The 16,584-nt window shown below is 40.9% G+C and overlaps 1 protein-coding gene across 2 annotated transcripts in view; it reads left to right on the top strand.

The window, feature by feature from the left end:
* Window positions 1-16,584, top strand: part of cdk19 (cyclin dependent kinase 19) — a 52,275-nt gene that overhangs the window by 21,957 nt on the left and 13,734 nt on the right. For both annotated transcript variants that reach the window (XM_027284187.1, XM_010730035.3), the window contains exons 4-11: window positions 23-163; window positions 9,955-10,012; window positions 12,235-12,366; window positions 13,266-13,409; window positions 14,752-14,821; window positions 14,906-14,978; window positions 15,297-15,394; window positions 15,600-15,678. In XM_027284187.1, coding sequence (XP_027139988.1) covers window positions 23-163; window positions 9,955-10,012; window positions 12,235-12,366; window positions 13,266-13,409; window positions 14,752-14,821; window positions 14,906-14,978; window positions 15,297-15,394; window positions 15,600-15,678 — 795 coding nt within the window. The remainder of the gene's footprint in view (window positions 1-22; window positions 164-9,954; window positions 10,013-12,234; window positions 12,367-13,265; window positions 13,410-14,751; window positions 14,822-14,905; window positions 14,979-15,296; window positions 15,395-15,599; window positions 15,679-16,584) is intronic.

Raw genomic sequence — 16,584 nt, 5'->3', positions numbered from 1 at the left:
GAAACCTTTCTTTCCCTCGCAGCACATCATCAAGTTCCACCGTGCCTCCAAGGCCAACAAGAAGCCCATGCAGCTGCCCCGAGGGATGGTGAAGTCTCTCCTGTATCAGATTCTGGATGGGATCCATTACCTCCATGCCAACTGGGTTCTCCACAGGGATCTGGTGAGCTGCTATATTAGCCTCACTGCTCCAGTTTCCCTTTACACACACACACACACACACACACACACACACACACACACACTAGCTCCAGCACTCACTTCATGTTGGAGCTGTTTCCAAAGGTAACACTGTTAACGTCACACAAACACTGTTACCCAGAGTGGGGGGTGGAAGTTTTCTTGCAGTAGGAACTGGACAAGAAGATATAAAGACTTGATCTCTCAATAGTTAATTAGCATGTGTGTTACATACTAATTAAAGACGTGAAACCTGTTTGTGACATGTCCGTGGGTTTGTGTTTGCTCATACCGTCCTCATATGGTCAGACCGGTCTGTTTGTGAACAGAACTCAGATGTTGGCCCTAAAGTGGTAAGATGAAGTTTTTTATTGTAAAAGGTCCAAGTGAGTGGCAGATGGTTGGAATCTGTAATAAGAGCAGAGAAGATGGCGTGGGCAGTGAGGAAAGGGAGGATGTGTGGCGGATGTCTGATGTCAGGGAGACAGATCCTGATGGCAAAGAAACACAGGTTGGAACCAAGTGGTAACTCCTGTGTCTGTGAAGTGAAGCCAATGCGAACATTTCAATCTCAAGTCCCCATGTTCAAATGTCCAACTTCACAGCAGAAATAAACATGTTTACAGCCTGGTACAAAAAACTGTTTTGGTCTCTATAGCTAATGTTTATATTTTAGATTCTTGTCACCTGTTCAGATTATATTAAGGCTAATAAGGTTGTGGGTGACATCTCGGATGCAACGTCCATGTTTTATACAGTGAATGAGAATTATAAATGATAACATGGAAAAGTATTTTCCCATCAAAAAGTGACTGTGTTGATATGTCACATCTTGACATAGCTGACATTATCTAAAGAAGAGATTGTTCTGTTGAGCTGCCCTTCGTCTCTCGCTGCCACACAAGGTCACGGTGAGCCATTCCAACCAGCACAGTTCCGTTGTGTCAGTGTAGGTGTTGTTATGTCTCGTGCGGCGTATTATTATGACTCAGGATTGTTTGGAGGAGTTTGATTGTGATGCTTTTAGTGCTGAACGTCCTGCTCTCTGAATGTTGTGTGACTCTTGTCTACCCTTTAACCTGACTGCGATACACTCGTGGTTCCTGTGAGATCCTCTCCACCACGCTTTTCCCACAGTGCTTTGGTTTAGAGGGAGATTTCACTGTGTGCAGCTGAGAGTCAGACTGGAGCCAGAGCACAGGGCTTCTCATTGTGCGTCTTAAAAACTCTGTTGAGATGGCCAAATGACAGGAATTAAATCAAAATGATTGTGTGTTCACAGGACAAATGTGTCCATTTAGCAACTAAATGAGGTGTTTCAATGAATTCCATCATCACTGCCTTGGTTAGCTAAGCTAGTTGAAATATTAGGAATGCCACAACCAAATTCATTTAGTCATTTACATAGAAGGAAAAATAAAAATGAGCTATTTGAATTGATTTTGAAAGAATGAGGTTCTTGTTCTTTACAAAGCTGTCACATTATTTTGAATGTTGTGGCAGGGCCAGTCATGTTGAGCTGCCCCTCCATTTACTCCTGGAAATATCACATCAACTCAGAAACAGTTACACTACCTGAAAGCTACAAAGATATGTTAGTTAAACAGTTAGTTGTGATATGTTAGTTAAACAGTTTAACTAGTGGAGAGTTTGAGACAGTACCGCACTTGGGTAAATTGGAACTGATAAGAGTGCTATTAGAGTACATCACTGATGTAGCATGGCGCTCACACAGTCAGACTCACCTGAACCAGTGATATCTTTTCCCCACACATTCTTCTTCTTTGTTAAATCCTGACACCTACGTCAGAATCTGACGTCAGAAAGTTAAGTCCAGTAAATGCTTGGGGGTTCATACACTTTGTAGTCCTGTGACAGGAGTTAATCTCACACTACTTTCACTGACTTCCAGTCAATTCCAGCCAACAAACTAATGTTTTACATCGGTTCCACTGAAGCCAAGAGCTTTTTCACTTACTGGCTTTAGCACAGAGTTTTGTCACGTCGATGAGAGTGAAAACGTTGTCATCTCTGGGTTCAAACAGCTCGTCTAACACTGGGTCCAACCCGAGTGAACAGTGTTGCATGCAGTGGTATTCTCATGATAAATCCTGGCACCTACGTCACAATATCACTTTGACAGCCAACAGGTAAATCAGAGGTGTGAGATGTGTTACGCTTGGAGCTCAAAGGTCTGGTAAACTGATTTCTTTCCTCACAACAGATTGTTTTTATTTTCCAACTTGTAGTCCACTGATCCAACGACACAAGTGACATCACTTGAGGATATTTATCAGGGTCCACACAGACATTAAAGGACCTATACCACATATACACTTATGTAACAGGGCTCCTGAACACCTGGAAACAATAATCCTTTTCACACATGCACTGCAACCCTGAACTTATCTAGACATGACCCGGAGGAGCTGTATGTGAAAACGCAAATGTCCAAATCAGTTATACATTAAACAGACTTCAGCCAGCCAGTTCCCGGATACAAGGCTCATGTAATGTGTGATTGAATTTACACCAAGAAAATTAGTGTTGATTGTGTTGCACATGTGTAGCTGCTTCATACTCTTTTCTGCTCCCCTGTACCTTGCTCCCCACTCTTTTATTGATATTAATACATATAGTATCTATCAATGCAAAAACAGTCATCATTACATCATCCTGCATGCTCTACCCAAGCGCCGCCCCTCACCTGAACCATTATTTATAGGCTAGAGCGCCTGACATGGAGAATATCCTGTTGTGTGCTGCTTGTGTGAAAGGACAACCAGAGTTCATGTGAGAAAACTGGCACGCTTTGATATCTAAAATCGGGTTGATTTTACGCTGGATCTCATATCAGTGTGGTCCAGATCAGAACTGAATCGATGTGACTCTGGGCAATTTCTTAGAAAACATCAGATCTATCACATGTGAGATTTAAAAAAACAAAAAAAAAAAGAATTGGAACAATGTTCTTACTCTGTGTCTCATATCTGACTGTACTGTAAACTACCACAGCCCATCAGTATTATCGCTCGCTCCCTGCATCTGTCACTCTTTAGCAAGAAGTATTTATGCCTTTGCGTCTGGGGGGGGGGAGTATAATTGATCAAACACACCAGAGTATGTGGCAAAACTTCAATTTGATTACCACCACTGCTGCTTTGATGTCGGACCATCCACAGGGAGGCTGTTTCCAGATAATACTCATGAGAGAGTGAATGGCTGAGATTACACAGTGTCGCTGAAATGGAGCCAAGCTGTTGGTTGATTCCTCTGAATGCACCTCTTAGTGGATAAGTTGGGTTCAGAAGTCAGAGGGCAGTCACACAGGTCAGCAGTCTGTTTATATACGGGCTTCTATCTTCTAAGAATCCACTCTTGCGTAATCCTCGCCAATCCTGGATGGTCATGTGGTGGCTGGACATCACATTATGTAAACCAGCTGGGATCAGGGAGCGTGCTCAGTCTTTCACACTCAGTCTCTCTCTGGTGATTTAGAGCAATCCACAGGGCATCTCTGTGGGCATTAAAAGGCTCTCTGCCTGTGTCAGTTTCAGGGAATTGAGCTTTTCTGATTCCATCGCAGTCACTGTGTATCGGCGCCAAGATGGGCTATTGTTAAGCTGAAATGACAATGTGTTGATTAAAAATGTGCTGACGCTCTGCTTTGACTGAATCCCTCGGTTTCAGAACAAGTCATTTCCAGAATCTGACGTCAGAAAGTTAAGTCCAGTGAATGCTTGGGGGGTCACACACTTTGTAGTCCTGTGGCATGAGTTAATCTCACACTACTTTCACTGACTTATTCTGGCCAACAAACTAATGTTTTACATCGGTTCCACTGAAGCGAAGAGCTTTTTCACTTACTGGCTTTAGCACAGAGTTTAGTCACATCGATGAGAGTGAAGACGTTGTCACCTCTGGGTTCAAACAGCTCGTCTAACACTGGGTCCAACCCGAGTGAACAGTGTTCAATGCAGTGGTATTCTCATGATCTTCATGTGAATGATGATCTTTTCCAGAGTTAACTTAGTGAAGTAGTTTGTTTTGTCCAACCAACAGCTTAAAGTCCAAATTTCCAAACGTAATACGTTAGTATCATGAATCACAAGGTGTCAGGATATATTGGCTGACATTATTGAACCCATTATTTTGCTACATTAGCAAAATAATGTCTTATTGATTCCAAGCAGGCTAGCGTAGCCAGTTAAAAACACAATATGACAATATATTTCACATGTTTGGCAGCAATGTTAGCTTCAAATTTGGATTTGGTGTTGTAGCGGGTGCCGGGTGTTTGTTGACATTAGCAGGCTTCATTTCTAAGCTAGTGTTACACATTTTTGACATTGTAGAGAAGAAGAGAGAGAAGGCACATCCAGCAGAGTTCTATATATAATATAGTATATTATATAATCAGTCCACAGGCTGTTACAGGCAACCAGGAAAGTGGTGGAAGTTACAATCTGTTCACTTAAAAAAAAGTGATTTAAATGTAAAATGAATATATAAACTGCTTATTTCAAGAAAAAGACTTTATTCAATAAGCTTTTTATAAATGTCTTCAGTACATGTACGTGCGTATAAAATGTTGCCCACATTATAATGATGAAGTGACACAGTATAAAGATGGAAACCCCCTCTCCTTCACAACAACATAAATTCTCCCACAGGAGCCATGTGGTTGTTTTGCTCCCTGAAGGTCACACCAGTCTTATCGGAGCACCAACACTTCCGACCCTTTCTAACTATTTTCATTGCAGCCGGATGAAATTCCCCATTGTCAAACTCTATGTAACTCTGCACTGACGTATCGCGGTTAGTGCCCTTATTTTGCTGTCTCATTGCCAGGGCTTCCTGCCATTGTGACCGAGGAGCTGCCTAAACCCTCTACAACGTCTACAACTGGTTGTGTTTGGTTCTTGTTGTTGGTCAGATTATCGTCTTTGTGCAGGTGTCTGGCTCTTTGCCACTTCTCTCTCTGTGGGCCTGAGAAAGAACAAAATATGCTTTGTCGTCAGCGTGCTCTTTAAAATGTCTTTCAAAATGTAAATGACAGTTCTATCATGCAAGACATACATGTAATTCTGGTCTGTTAAGCTGTGGGTGAAGCTGCTCCCACCAGCGCATATTTCATGGCTCCAGTATTTCTGCTGTTACATAACTGTGTGTTTGTGCTGGTGTGTTGCATGCTCTGCGTCTCTGCACCATAGGTATCAGGCATGTGCTTTGCATTGCACCACTGCATAGCTCCCATCCCCCACTTGTCCTGCCCCCCCAAGTGTTATATAACTCCCTTTAGCTAGTGCCAAGCCCATCGTCCTGCACGGCTAGCTGAGTCAAGATGCTGACTTAGCAGCTCTGCAGGCCAAAGCAAAAGGCATCTCAGTGGATTGTACCATCAATCACTGCTGGGGGGGAGGGGGCATTATTGAAAGCAATCAGTTGTTGCAGTAAATTCAGAGTATCCTATATGTACTATACTGTGTATGCACACACACACACATGTATACAGACTGCAGCAACACTGGACAGGTGCTGATGCTGCTGTTTAGGGTTTAGGAGTGTCGGGTAAATTATCAACCTTCATTCATGCAGGGAATCCAGCTACAGCTTTGCTGTTTGATGATGCATTATTAAATGAAAACCTGTAGTAATGAACAATGCGTGTTGTAGTACTAAAACTATACTAATTGTTATAAAAAATTAGGATTACACAGCTATTTAGATGTTTTAAATTATACAATGCTTGTTCCTATTAATTACATGTCTTGAAGGGGCACGTCCCTTTATTGATGTTTTACTGAGACTGGCAGGGTAAGGTAAAGTTCAGGTTAATGTATAAATAGAGGGATTCCAGAATAAAATGAGGCCCAGGGACAGGTCAGAGAGGTGACATTTAGATTGGGGACATACTGGCTACTCATTAGGTGATATGTTGAAGAAAACTGTTTAGATGCTATATATGCAAATTGTCTGTTAACAATTTACAGGGGTTGACACAGACCATTTTTAGGAAAATGTATAAGAACCAACTGTCAGCGCTCCTCAGGGAGCCTTTTTCTCTGTAACCCCTTTAGTGTGTTGCACTGTGAAACACTCCTCTTGTACAAGAATAATAAATTTAACTTAAACTTTGATGCTTTGAATCCGGTCCTCCTTATTTAAGGGTTTTTCTTTAAAATTCCTGTAACACTAATATTCTAGTATATATATTTTATTAAACACACTGTTGATGGTTATGGATTATTCAGCTGATGCAATTATTGTGAGAAGCTGTAGTTGTCTGTCACACCTGTAGTTCAGATCATAAACTGTATAAACAAACACGTCTCCACTTCCTCCTGCTGTACATAAACACTGCCATCTTGCGCTGTTGACGTCATTTGCACAGTCTGCACAGTAGTGATCGAGGTTGGAGCAGCAATATTGAGGTCCTGCCCATACATCGAGCCGACACAGTTGCAAGCAGGGCTCAGCTGTCAATCATGACATTAATGTTCTTTTGATGAGATCAAATAACTAATTAAAATGAACAAACAGGGGGGTGGGGTTTATGACCTATACTGCAGCCAGCCACCAGGGGGTAATCCAGATGTTTTGGTTTCACTTCTGGGGATCTGTCATGTTGTCCATAAATATAATCCTTTAATTAAGCAATATTACACGAGAGGGTGTGCTTTAACATCATTATTGGCACGACAGTGATGCAGTCTTGTTGTATAATATACTACCTTTAAAAATCTCCTGAAGACCCAGCTCTTCAGAGATTACCTTCTCTCCTAGCACCACCTACAACTGGACATGAGAAAGTTACCCCTTTAAGAATTGTCATAGCACTAATTGCTATGTTTCATGGTCAGATTCACGTATTATAAATGAACCAAGAAGAGTAAACATGAAATCATATGGAGTTTAAATAACTAAAACACTGTTGTTGAGTCTGGTTGTTGAGTCTGGTTTTACCAACATGTAGGATTTAGTGGCATCTAGTGGTAGTCTCAGACTGCAACCACCTCGTTTCAACCTCTCCCAAGCATTCCTAGCGTAAAAGAGAAACTCTGGTGGCTGTGACAAACACAAAAAACTGTAGCTATAAAGCCTCATTCTGAGGTAATAAAAACACGATTTTTATTTTCAGTTGATTATACACTGATGAAAACACTGGACCTTTAAAGGCCGGACCAGCGTTCAGATAACAGCTTTTGCACCAGGCAAAATGAACTCAATCAAACAGGCAAACGCAGCCGAGGGAAAAGAAAAAGACCAGTAACAACAGGCTGCGGTTCAAGAGAGACTAAACCAACAGAGGTAGTACGGAGGTTTAAAAACAGCTGAAATAAACTGAACCTTAAAATGGTCTCGGACTAGCTTTTTTTCTTCGTATTTATGTCAGCAGTAAACAAAAGCAGTGCCCTATAAAAGTGCTGCAGATGTTTTGCCACCACAACAGCACGTCAACGGAATCAGAGAAGTCAACTAGCTCGGCCTTTATCTAACTTTCTATGACATTTTAGTGCAGAAATTTAAATTTTCAGACCAAGCCCACCACTGTCTAAATAATGCAGAGCCAGGGGTTCATCGTGTTGACACTTGAACTGGAGTTGTGGTTGTTAATGGTCCTGTTAGCTGTGACCTTTTGGTTTTAGGACAACCTGTTCATCAACCTGCCCACTCTGCCGTATGAGTGCGCCTCTGGCTCGTGGACTGTCCTAGTTTTAAGACAAAAGATGTAAATGTTTTGTAAAAAGGGGGCATGTCCCTGAGGACTGGGTTTACTGATCCTCTGTCAGATGGAGACTGTTTATTCCTTGGGTTGTCGATCCATTTATGAAACTAACAAACTGTAACTGATTGATTTCACTGGATAAATTCAAGAGGAAGTCTCGATTTTGGGCTGTGAAACACAATCTAATAATAGTTGTTCATATCTTGAAACATCCTGTATTTCATCACAACACAACAATATTTTACCATGTTTTTCATCAGAAACATGAACTTCTGTTCCTCAGCTGTTCTGTCGCATGCTTTATTTTGCATTTTAGAAGAGACACTGGCTCTTTTATGGGACATCCATGAGGTAATAACTGTTTTTCAAACAAGCAAACTGAATTCGTCACATTAATTCAGTCAGGCCTGTTTAGAATTTGAAAGAGGAGCTGGTGAGCCTGAACTCCTCTGGCCTTTTTCTTTTTTCTTTTTTGTCTTTGTGTTTGCCATCGCGGCGTGTCGTGTTGTGGGCGTGAATAATGGACCTCATTATTAGCGCTGTTTCTATAGCAACAAGACGTGTTTGCCAGGCAAGATCTGAGTTTGGCGAGCCAGAAGGTTTTAACATTCGCACAGACGCCCAGGGAGAACAGACTGACTGTTTGACGACAAGCAGATACTGCGTCCTGCTGCACGAGAAGGCAACAGTAAACTTAAAAAACATGGGCCCTGTGACATTTTCCCTCGGATTCCCTCGGCTTTGTTTAATATCTCTGGGTCATTCAGGGAACAACAATACAGTACTTATAAGCCATGATTATATGTAGTAACTGTAACCACTGATTGGTGTGGATAGCAGTAATAATGTGTGTGTTCTCTGTCTCAAACAGACTTCCACATGCGGCTTTTTCTTTCCCAATAAAGAACACAAATAACAATATGTGGTGTCAAAGCTGCACTAATCAATATTTTCATCATGACTGTGGATCAAATGAGGATACGTCACATGAAAGATGAACAGACTTATCGTCCAACTGTGCAGAGACTTTTAGCCTCTTTTAGCTCTTTGTTTTTACGGCCCGCTCTAAAAACAAAGTCTCTCAAAGACTCTGCTCTCCTCAACAGAATTGCTCTGATAAACTCAATATATGCTATGTGCCCAGCACCTAACGGCAGAGTTTCCTTTGTTGTTGTATATCTTTATTGTTACATGGCATCTGGAGTGCTAGCTTTATTATTGTTCATTCATGAACATGTTCATGCTCATGTTCACTACCCAAACCGGTTTGACCACTTTGATGGGACGCTTGGCTTGGCAGAGTAATGCACATTCCCTAAAAATATCAAACTGTACTGACCTCAGAATGGCCAAAAACTATAAGTAGATAGATAGATAGAGATACTTTATTGATCCCGAAGGAAATTAAGGAAATTAAGTCCAGTTGTTTTGTTTATAATATATCATTATTATGAATTATGCATCAAGTCTTATTGACATATACGAAGATTTTACTTTCATCTACACTTTGTAGAACCCTTTGTACACAGTTATGGCGGCATCAAACAACCTAAAACTGGCACCTAGCTTGTGACCATGAACAATACTCTAAATGATAACTGCTACCACTTTCCCCATAACAACTTGATAAGATGGCAGTGTTGTTGTTAACAGAACACATTTTTTAAACTCTGCCGTCTCCCCTTCATCGAGGTCACCAGACTGATTTTTACTCTCACAAGCTCATTTTCGTTTGTTCCGAGTTCCTCACCCAAAAAGCAGACGTACATGGCCAGGTGCTGGAGTGTGTTTGACCCCATTCCTGTGTGTGGGGCTGTCACAGGATCCCATGTGAGTTTTAAGTGCACTCACAAAATGGCGGACTGACACACTCATGTAGTTCATTTCCCAAACGAGCTGCAGCTGATACAGGCCGCTGCCTCTGAACATGTACGTTATGTTGGAAAAAGACAATCACTGATAAAAATGGGTTGTATTTATGAAAGTATGTATGCGTTATACTAGAAAATACCACAATGATTGTAATATTGTTCTGTCTCTTCCAGAAACCAGCTAACATCCTGGTGATGGGGGAAGGTCCTGAACGAGGAAGAGTTAAAATCGGTAAGGATTAAAAGAATATTTCCGTAAACGGCTTGACCTGTTCACATGTGTAAATGATCCAAACGATAGATCCCTCTGTCATCGAGCTGATAATGGATCAGTGAGACTGTTGACTTGTTTGAGTGTCTGGTAGCTGCAGTGTTTAACCTTCTCTCTGAGAGGTCGACAGGGAGCTCAGGTCGGTGCTGTTACATAAGCCAGCTGGCCAGGGGACTGTTGAAGGGTAGTGCTGCAATGCTGGAGTCTATTTATAACCCTGTGCACACGGTAATAGTTAGTACAAGTTATTGTTCCTATGTAACTGGATCTTCTACATGATAACTGGTGCTGGTGAATATTTCCCTGCAATGCCTCGGAAGGAATCTCGCTGTTATGCTTTCTGGAATGTTGTTCATTCAGATATGTGTTACGTCCCAGCCCGCACAGGTAAAGGAAGTAACATAAACCAGCTGTATTTGGTAAAAATGATTTAATTCTTGGAATTTGAATAATTCTACAACAAAGGAGGTAAGCTAAATTACAAGAGGAACAAAGGATGAGCGGATGCTGTTCAAAACAATAAAATTCTCTCTAAACTCTCGAACTCTATCAAAATCCAAGACAAACCTCACTATCTAAAGTATTATCTAATAACCAAAAGCACAGAGGAAGAGGAGCCATGAATCTTCTAACAAAAACACTCCTCAGTGAATATAAATCAGTAAAAACAAGCTGCCAAGACATTTCTTACTTGAGAAATTACTTTGTTTGGATTGGTTGGTTGAGCAGGCGTGGTCCTCAGGGCAGGGCAACTGCACCTAGACTTGCATAGAAGTCATGTATAGAAGTTTGGGGGCAGCCGTAACAAACTCACCCATCCACTGTACAAGCAAATCTGTTTGTCGATGCTGTATCTTATCAAGCATATTTTTAGGGGAATATGAACTATAAATAAAAATACAGATTACATGCGTCTGAAGTTGGACATTCCTCTCTAATTAGTGTCTGTAGGTATCCCTGTCAGGTTGCTCAACAACTTCCACCAACATGTTAGGGCAGCATGGATGTAACCTGAGAGGCGAAACACACCGCCCCCACCCACTGCTGCTGCTGATCGCTCTGAAAACCGGAGGCCTGTCAGATGATTAAGCCAACGCTTTTCATCAGCTCCTCTCTCTCCGCTTATGTACATTTTGTCAGCTGGACAGTCGGAGGACAATGTCAGGAGAGAATTCAAGGAGAAAATCCACCAGAAACTGTAAAAGTGAGGTGAGGGGGCTCCACCCTGCCCCCAGCCATCATTACATAACATGTTCTTGAGAAGAACACTGAGGGAAATGGACTAATGTAAAAGGACACAGAGAGCTGTTCTTACACTTACTTCTTTACTAAAGAGTTGTAAAGTGTGATTAGAAGTTTGATAATCGTGGGTCCAGGAAGTCATTCCGACAAACAGAGATGTTTTGGTAAGAAGCAAGGACGCATTTCTCTGTAGATTTAAACTCAGACATGTTTGACCCTGAAACCTAACTGACACCATCAGGATCTACATTCCCAGTATTTAGACTAGTGTGTCTGAGGTGTTATCTGAGTCAAACTCTAACTCAGATTTTATTTATTTATATAGCACCTTTTATGCAGAACATGCAGTGCTTCACAGAGCTAAAAGCAAAAGGAATAAATAAATAAATACATCGAAGTAGAAATTAAAACCAAGTCAACAAACATAAAAACTACAGCAATAAAATAAAACCACATTAAAACATATAAGGAGAATAAACACAGAGGATGAAAAGTAAAAAGAAAGGAGCACAGCAGTGAATGGCCTTACATAAAAGCTCGGATAAAAGTTATGTCTTAAGGTTTGTTTTTTTTAAACGTCTACAGAGGTGCAGTCCCTCAGATCCACAGGCTATTTCATAAGAGGGGACCACAGTGGCTAAAGTCGGATTCCCCATTTTTCTTTGTGGGGCCTGAGACAACTAGGGGCCTGATCTGAGGGGCCTGCTTGGTTCATATTTCTGTAGTGTGTCTAAAAGATAGGTCGGTGCCAGGCCATTCAGTGATTTAAAAACCAACAAGAGAATCTTAAAATCAATTCTAAAACTAATAGGCGACCAGTGCAATGATTTTAAAATGGGGGTTATGTGTGTAAGTCATTAGCAGCTCGAGGCCTTGGACTTGTGACCAGCCTTCACTCTCCGATAATGTCTTTGTTTGACCTCTTCTCTCTTCTCCTGTAGCTGACATGGGTTTCGCCAGACTCTTTAACTCTCCCCTCAAGCCGCTGGCGGACCTCGACCCCGTGGTGGTGACGTTCTGGTACAGGGCTCCTGAGCTGCTGCTGGGGGCCCGGCACTACACCAAAGCTATTGGTGAGTCTCGGGGTCACACATACGAAGCAAACCCTGGTGTGCATGAGCCATGTGTGTGTGCATGTTTATATTTATCATTCCTGGAACATGAAGTCTCTCAGCACACACTCATTTCTTCAGGTGTCAGTGGTGTGTGTGACACGGCTGTCAGTGATTACCTCTAAATGTGTGAGGTGTGAAAGAGACGAGAGAGCTGCCCAGATATAAAAACTGTCCTGGTGTTTATATTTAGATTAGCTATAGCAAGAAGTCAGTTATCTTAGCTTAGCATAAAGACTTGAAACAAGTAGCTCTGTTCAAAGGTGTGTGTGTGTGTGTGTGTGTGTGTGTGTGTGTGTGTGTGTGTCAGCTCCTGTTAACACATTGTTTACTTTTATATACCCGAACTCTAGAGCTGCATGAGTTATTTAATTCATCGATTAGTTGTCAATTATTAATATGTGATAAAGATAATCAATTAAAATGTGTATAAATTAATATGTAATATTTGATGGCTTCTTGAGAATATTGAGGACATCTGGAAACAGAAATCAACATGTTTTACCATTTTATCTCACCATGTGATATTAAAGACCAAACAACTTATTGATTGATTGAGAAATGAGAATGATCGACAGATTAATCAACATTTCATATATGAGTTTTATATATATATAAAATCTGAAGCTTTTTTCAATTTGCTTTTTAGCAGAAACTTGAGGAGGAAATAGTAAAAATAAGATTTCACCTTTTGCAATAAAGTAGGATGAAAAATCGTCATTTGTTTGGCTGAAACACAGTTCATAACTCTGTCTTTCGGTTATTCCACGCTTTGCCCAGCTGCTAATGTACCTCATGAACACTCAGACTAAGTTGCATATGTGTGTGCGTGTGTGTGTGCGTGTGCGTGCATACACCAGATATCTGGGCAATTGGCTGCATCTTTGCGGAGCTGCTAACGTCCGAGCCCATCTTTCACTGTCGCCAGGAAGACATCAAGACCAGTAACCCTTTCCATCATGACCAGCTGGACAGGATATTCAGCGTCATGGGTTTCCCTGCAGGTCTGCACATGACACACACACATACACACACACACACACACACACACATACACACACACACACACACTACAAATACACACAGACGAGAACGATGACCACGTTCAGCCTGCTGTTCTGATTCAGAATGATCTTTATAAAGACGAGTGAGCAGTGACATTTGGCTCATGTCTGTGGAGTCAGACTAAAGTTCATCACACATTTTTGTTGTTATTGCAGTGTTTTTTTAAAACGTGATTTCATTTGATATAAAGAGGATTTGCCTCACAAGCGCTTGTATCTGGAGCTCTGGTTCCCAACCTGACCACCACTAGGGTTCGCCAAAGCTTCACCAGGGCTCAGGGTTAATTTTTTAAGGGGTGTAAGAAAACTTTAAAATATATATATATATATATATATATATATTCATTTATGAAGAAAACTAAATTAAACGATACATTTTTGAACAAATTGTTATTTAAGAACTATTCATAGAGGTTTCACTCTGCTAAACAGAAAAGAACACAGTTAAAACAAGAGTAGAACAATGAGAAGACAACACTGAATATGTCCAAAGAAAAGTTATTATTAGTATTTATGATTGTTAAAGAATACAGAAAATACAAAATATGAGGAAATCTTCTGTGATGAAATATTGACAGGAAATAATCTGCTCAAATTCATCCAAATCACTGGTTTGACACAGACTTGCTGCAGTCAGTATGTTCACTATTTGGTTTTATCACTTGTTCTGTTCTGTTATTGTTATGCTTTCTGTCACTGAGTCAGACCCTGAAGGAAAAAGGTTGAGAAACACTGAGCTCCAGTTGAACAAACAAACATGTTGAGGTCATAACTCACTCGTAAAACACTCAAACATCATTTACATCCACTTACATGTGTTTACATGACAGCAGAGAAAAGTCTCTATGATCTGCAGTGCAGTAACTTCTTTTCTTTAATACCTTATTTTTATAATTGCTGTTTCAGTAGAACACAGATGAACATATTATTATTGCTTTGCAATAGTCCTCAGAAGAAAGGGAACACCAACAGGGTCACCTTCAGTCCACATCAGTCCCAGTCCACCTAGTCCTCAAAGGGAATTAGAATGACCGCTGTTTTATGACTTTTATCTAAAAATATGCATTCAAATCCAGTGTAAGCATAATTCAAATATCCATATTCAGAGATCTTACTTCTTCTTATTAATGCTGCAGCATAAGAGGACCTTGTTTTCTCCACAGTATACTGATACATGTATTTCTCTCACTTTTTACTGTTGAGGGTTCTTTTCAAAGAATCTGAGTATTTTCTGTCAAATCTGATATTGGCATGCTCGTTTCTGTGCTTTTGTGCTCCACAGATAAGGACTGGGAAGACATCAGGAAGATGCCAGAGTACCCGACACTGCAGAAAGACTTCAGGAGGACAACGTGAGTGCATGCTTGCGTTGATCTGAGATCAGAAACATACAAACCAACGTGCAAAATATGATTTTCTTTTTTCTCATCAAACAGGTATGCAAACAGCAGCTTAATCAAATACATGGAGAAGCATAAAGTCAAACCTGACAGCAAAGTTTTTCTGTTGGTAGGTTCACACACAAACACACACACACACTGTGGGGAAAGGTCATCAGCACTGACAAATATGGAAAAGTACAAAAGCTGTAAACTGAATGTTTGTGTTAAGGGACAAGACATTTGAAGACATCCCCTAAACTCAGTATGGACTTTGAGCTCACATTGTTCTATTTGAGTTCTAGTGTGCTGGAGTTAAGTCGCAATGATGCAGATCATGCCCTAATACATCCTGACAGCACTGAATATTATGAATAGTTCTGGATTTCTTGAACTATAAAACACATTTCTGTTCTGCTAACACTGTGTTCTTCTTCTCTGCCCTCAGCTCCAAAAACTCCTCACCATGGACCCCACCAAAAGAATCACATCAGAGCAGGCGCTGCAGGATCCGTACTTCCTGGAGGACCCATTACCAACCACTGAGTGAGCCTTAGTGAACTTTTGCAAGAGGCTTTTTTGTTAGTCTTGATTCAGCCAAAGAAAAACAGGCCCACAGTGATTTACTGCTTTAGCTGTGAGGAATTTGCTCTGTGTTTTTAGGGAGGGTCTCTCTGCTTGGTTTGGTGTTGTGAAATCATGAGTGTGTAAACGCAGAAACATTTTAATGACTCTCTGTGATTGCATCTAGTGTGTTCGCTGGGTGTCAGATCCCCTACCCAAAACGAGAGTTTCTAAATGAAGACGAGCCAGAGGAGAAAACAGAAAAGGTAATTACATCCAGCTCTGCCGAAAACAAGTCCCAGCATGAAAACCACTTTGTCCACTAGCCTTTCCATCTCATTACTTCCAGAATAGCTGTCAGAATAGAGACACATGTTGTATTTGTGTGAGAAAAAGATGATGCACACCAGGTTTGGAATTTATACTGTGACCACCATCATCATTTAAAATGAACCCTCATAGCTGGAGATGAATGATTTCAAATGTTACTTACTTGTTGTTGTGTTACCAACACACATTTAATTTCATGGTATAATCCATGACAACCTGTGCGGTTATAAAGAATAACAACTCAGTGTTGGTTGTTATTTTAAATAACTGCACGGCATACAGAGTGCTGCAGGAAAAATGAGTTGGCAGTCCTGCACTTCAGTTCCCTCGTCTCAAAGTCAAGGTTTTTTTTTATTTGCTTTGGCTAAATGCCTGAAAAAAGGTCTGTGGTTACCACAAGCTTAAGAGGTTTTAACATTTTGTTCTAAGACAGTCAGGAAATATCTAAATCATGTATTTTGAAGCTTTACGTGTCGTGTCTTAAAAAGACTACTTTTTAACAAGTGGCTAAATGAGACCACAGAGGTTGTCAGGGATATCGAACCTCATCACCCCACACACTTAAACCTGATTGGTGGTGACGCTTCATGTCATCTGACAGTGGTGTAGTTCCTTTATAGCCTCATAGCCATGAGGCTGAAAACAGCTCATGCCTCCGTCACTTTATAGTAGACTATTTCTAGTGATGTCAGATTATATCTGGGAAGGAACTTCCATGATATTAATAGACCACATGACTTCCAAGTAATCAGTATTTAAATAGTCATGTTAGATATCTGACACTGACGACACCAGAATGTCAGTCAAGTTGCATTTTGAAACATTACCTCATGCAAGGGCTC

This window comes from Larimichthys crocea, chromosome XI (genome assembly GCF_000972845.2).
Source record: "Larimichthys crocea isolate SSNF chromosome XI, L_crocea_2.0, whole genome shotgun sequence".
Taxonomy (NCBI): Eukaryota; Metazoa; Chordata; class Actinopteri; family Sciaenidae; genus Larimichthys; species Larimichthys crocea.
Note: the sequence above shows the minus strand (reverse complement) of the source record. Positions and strands in the feature narration are given on the sequence as shown.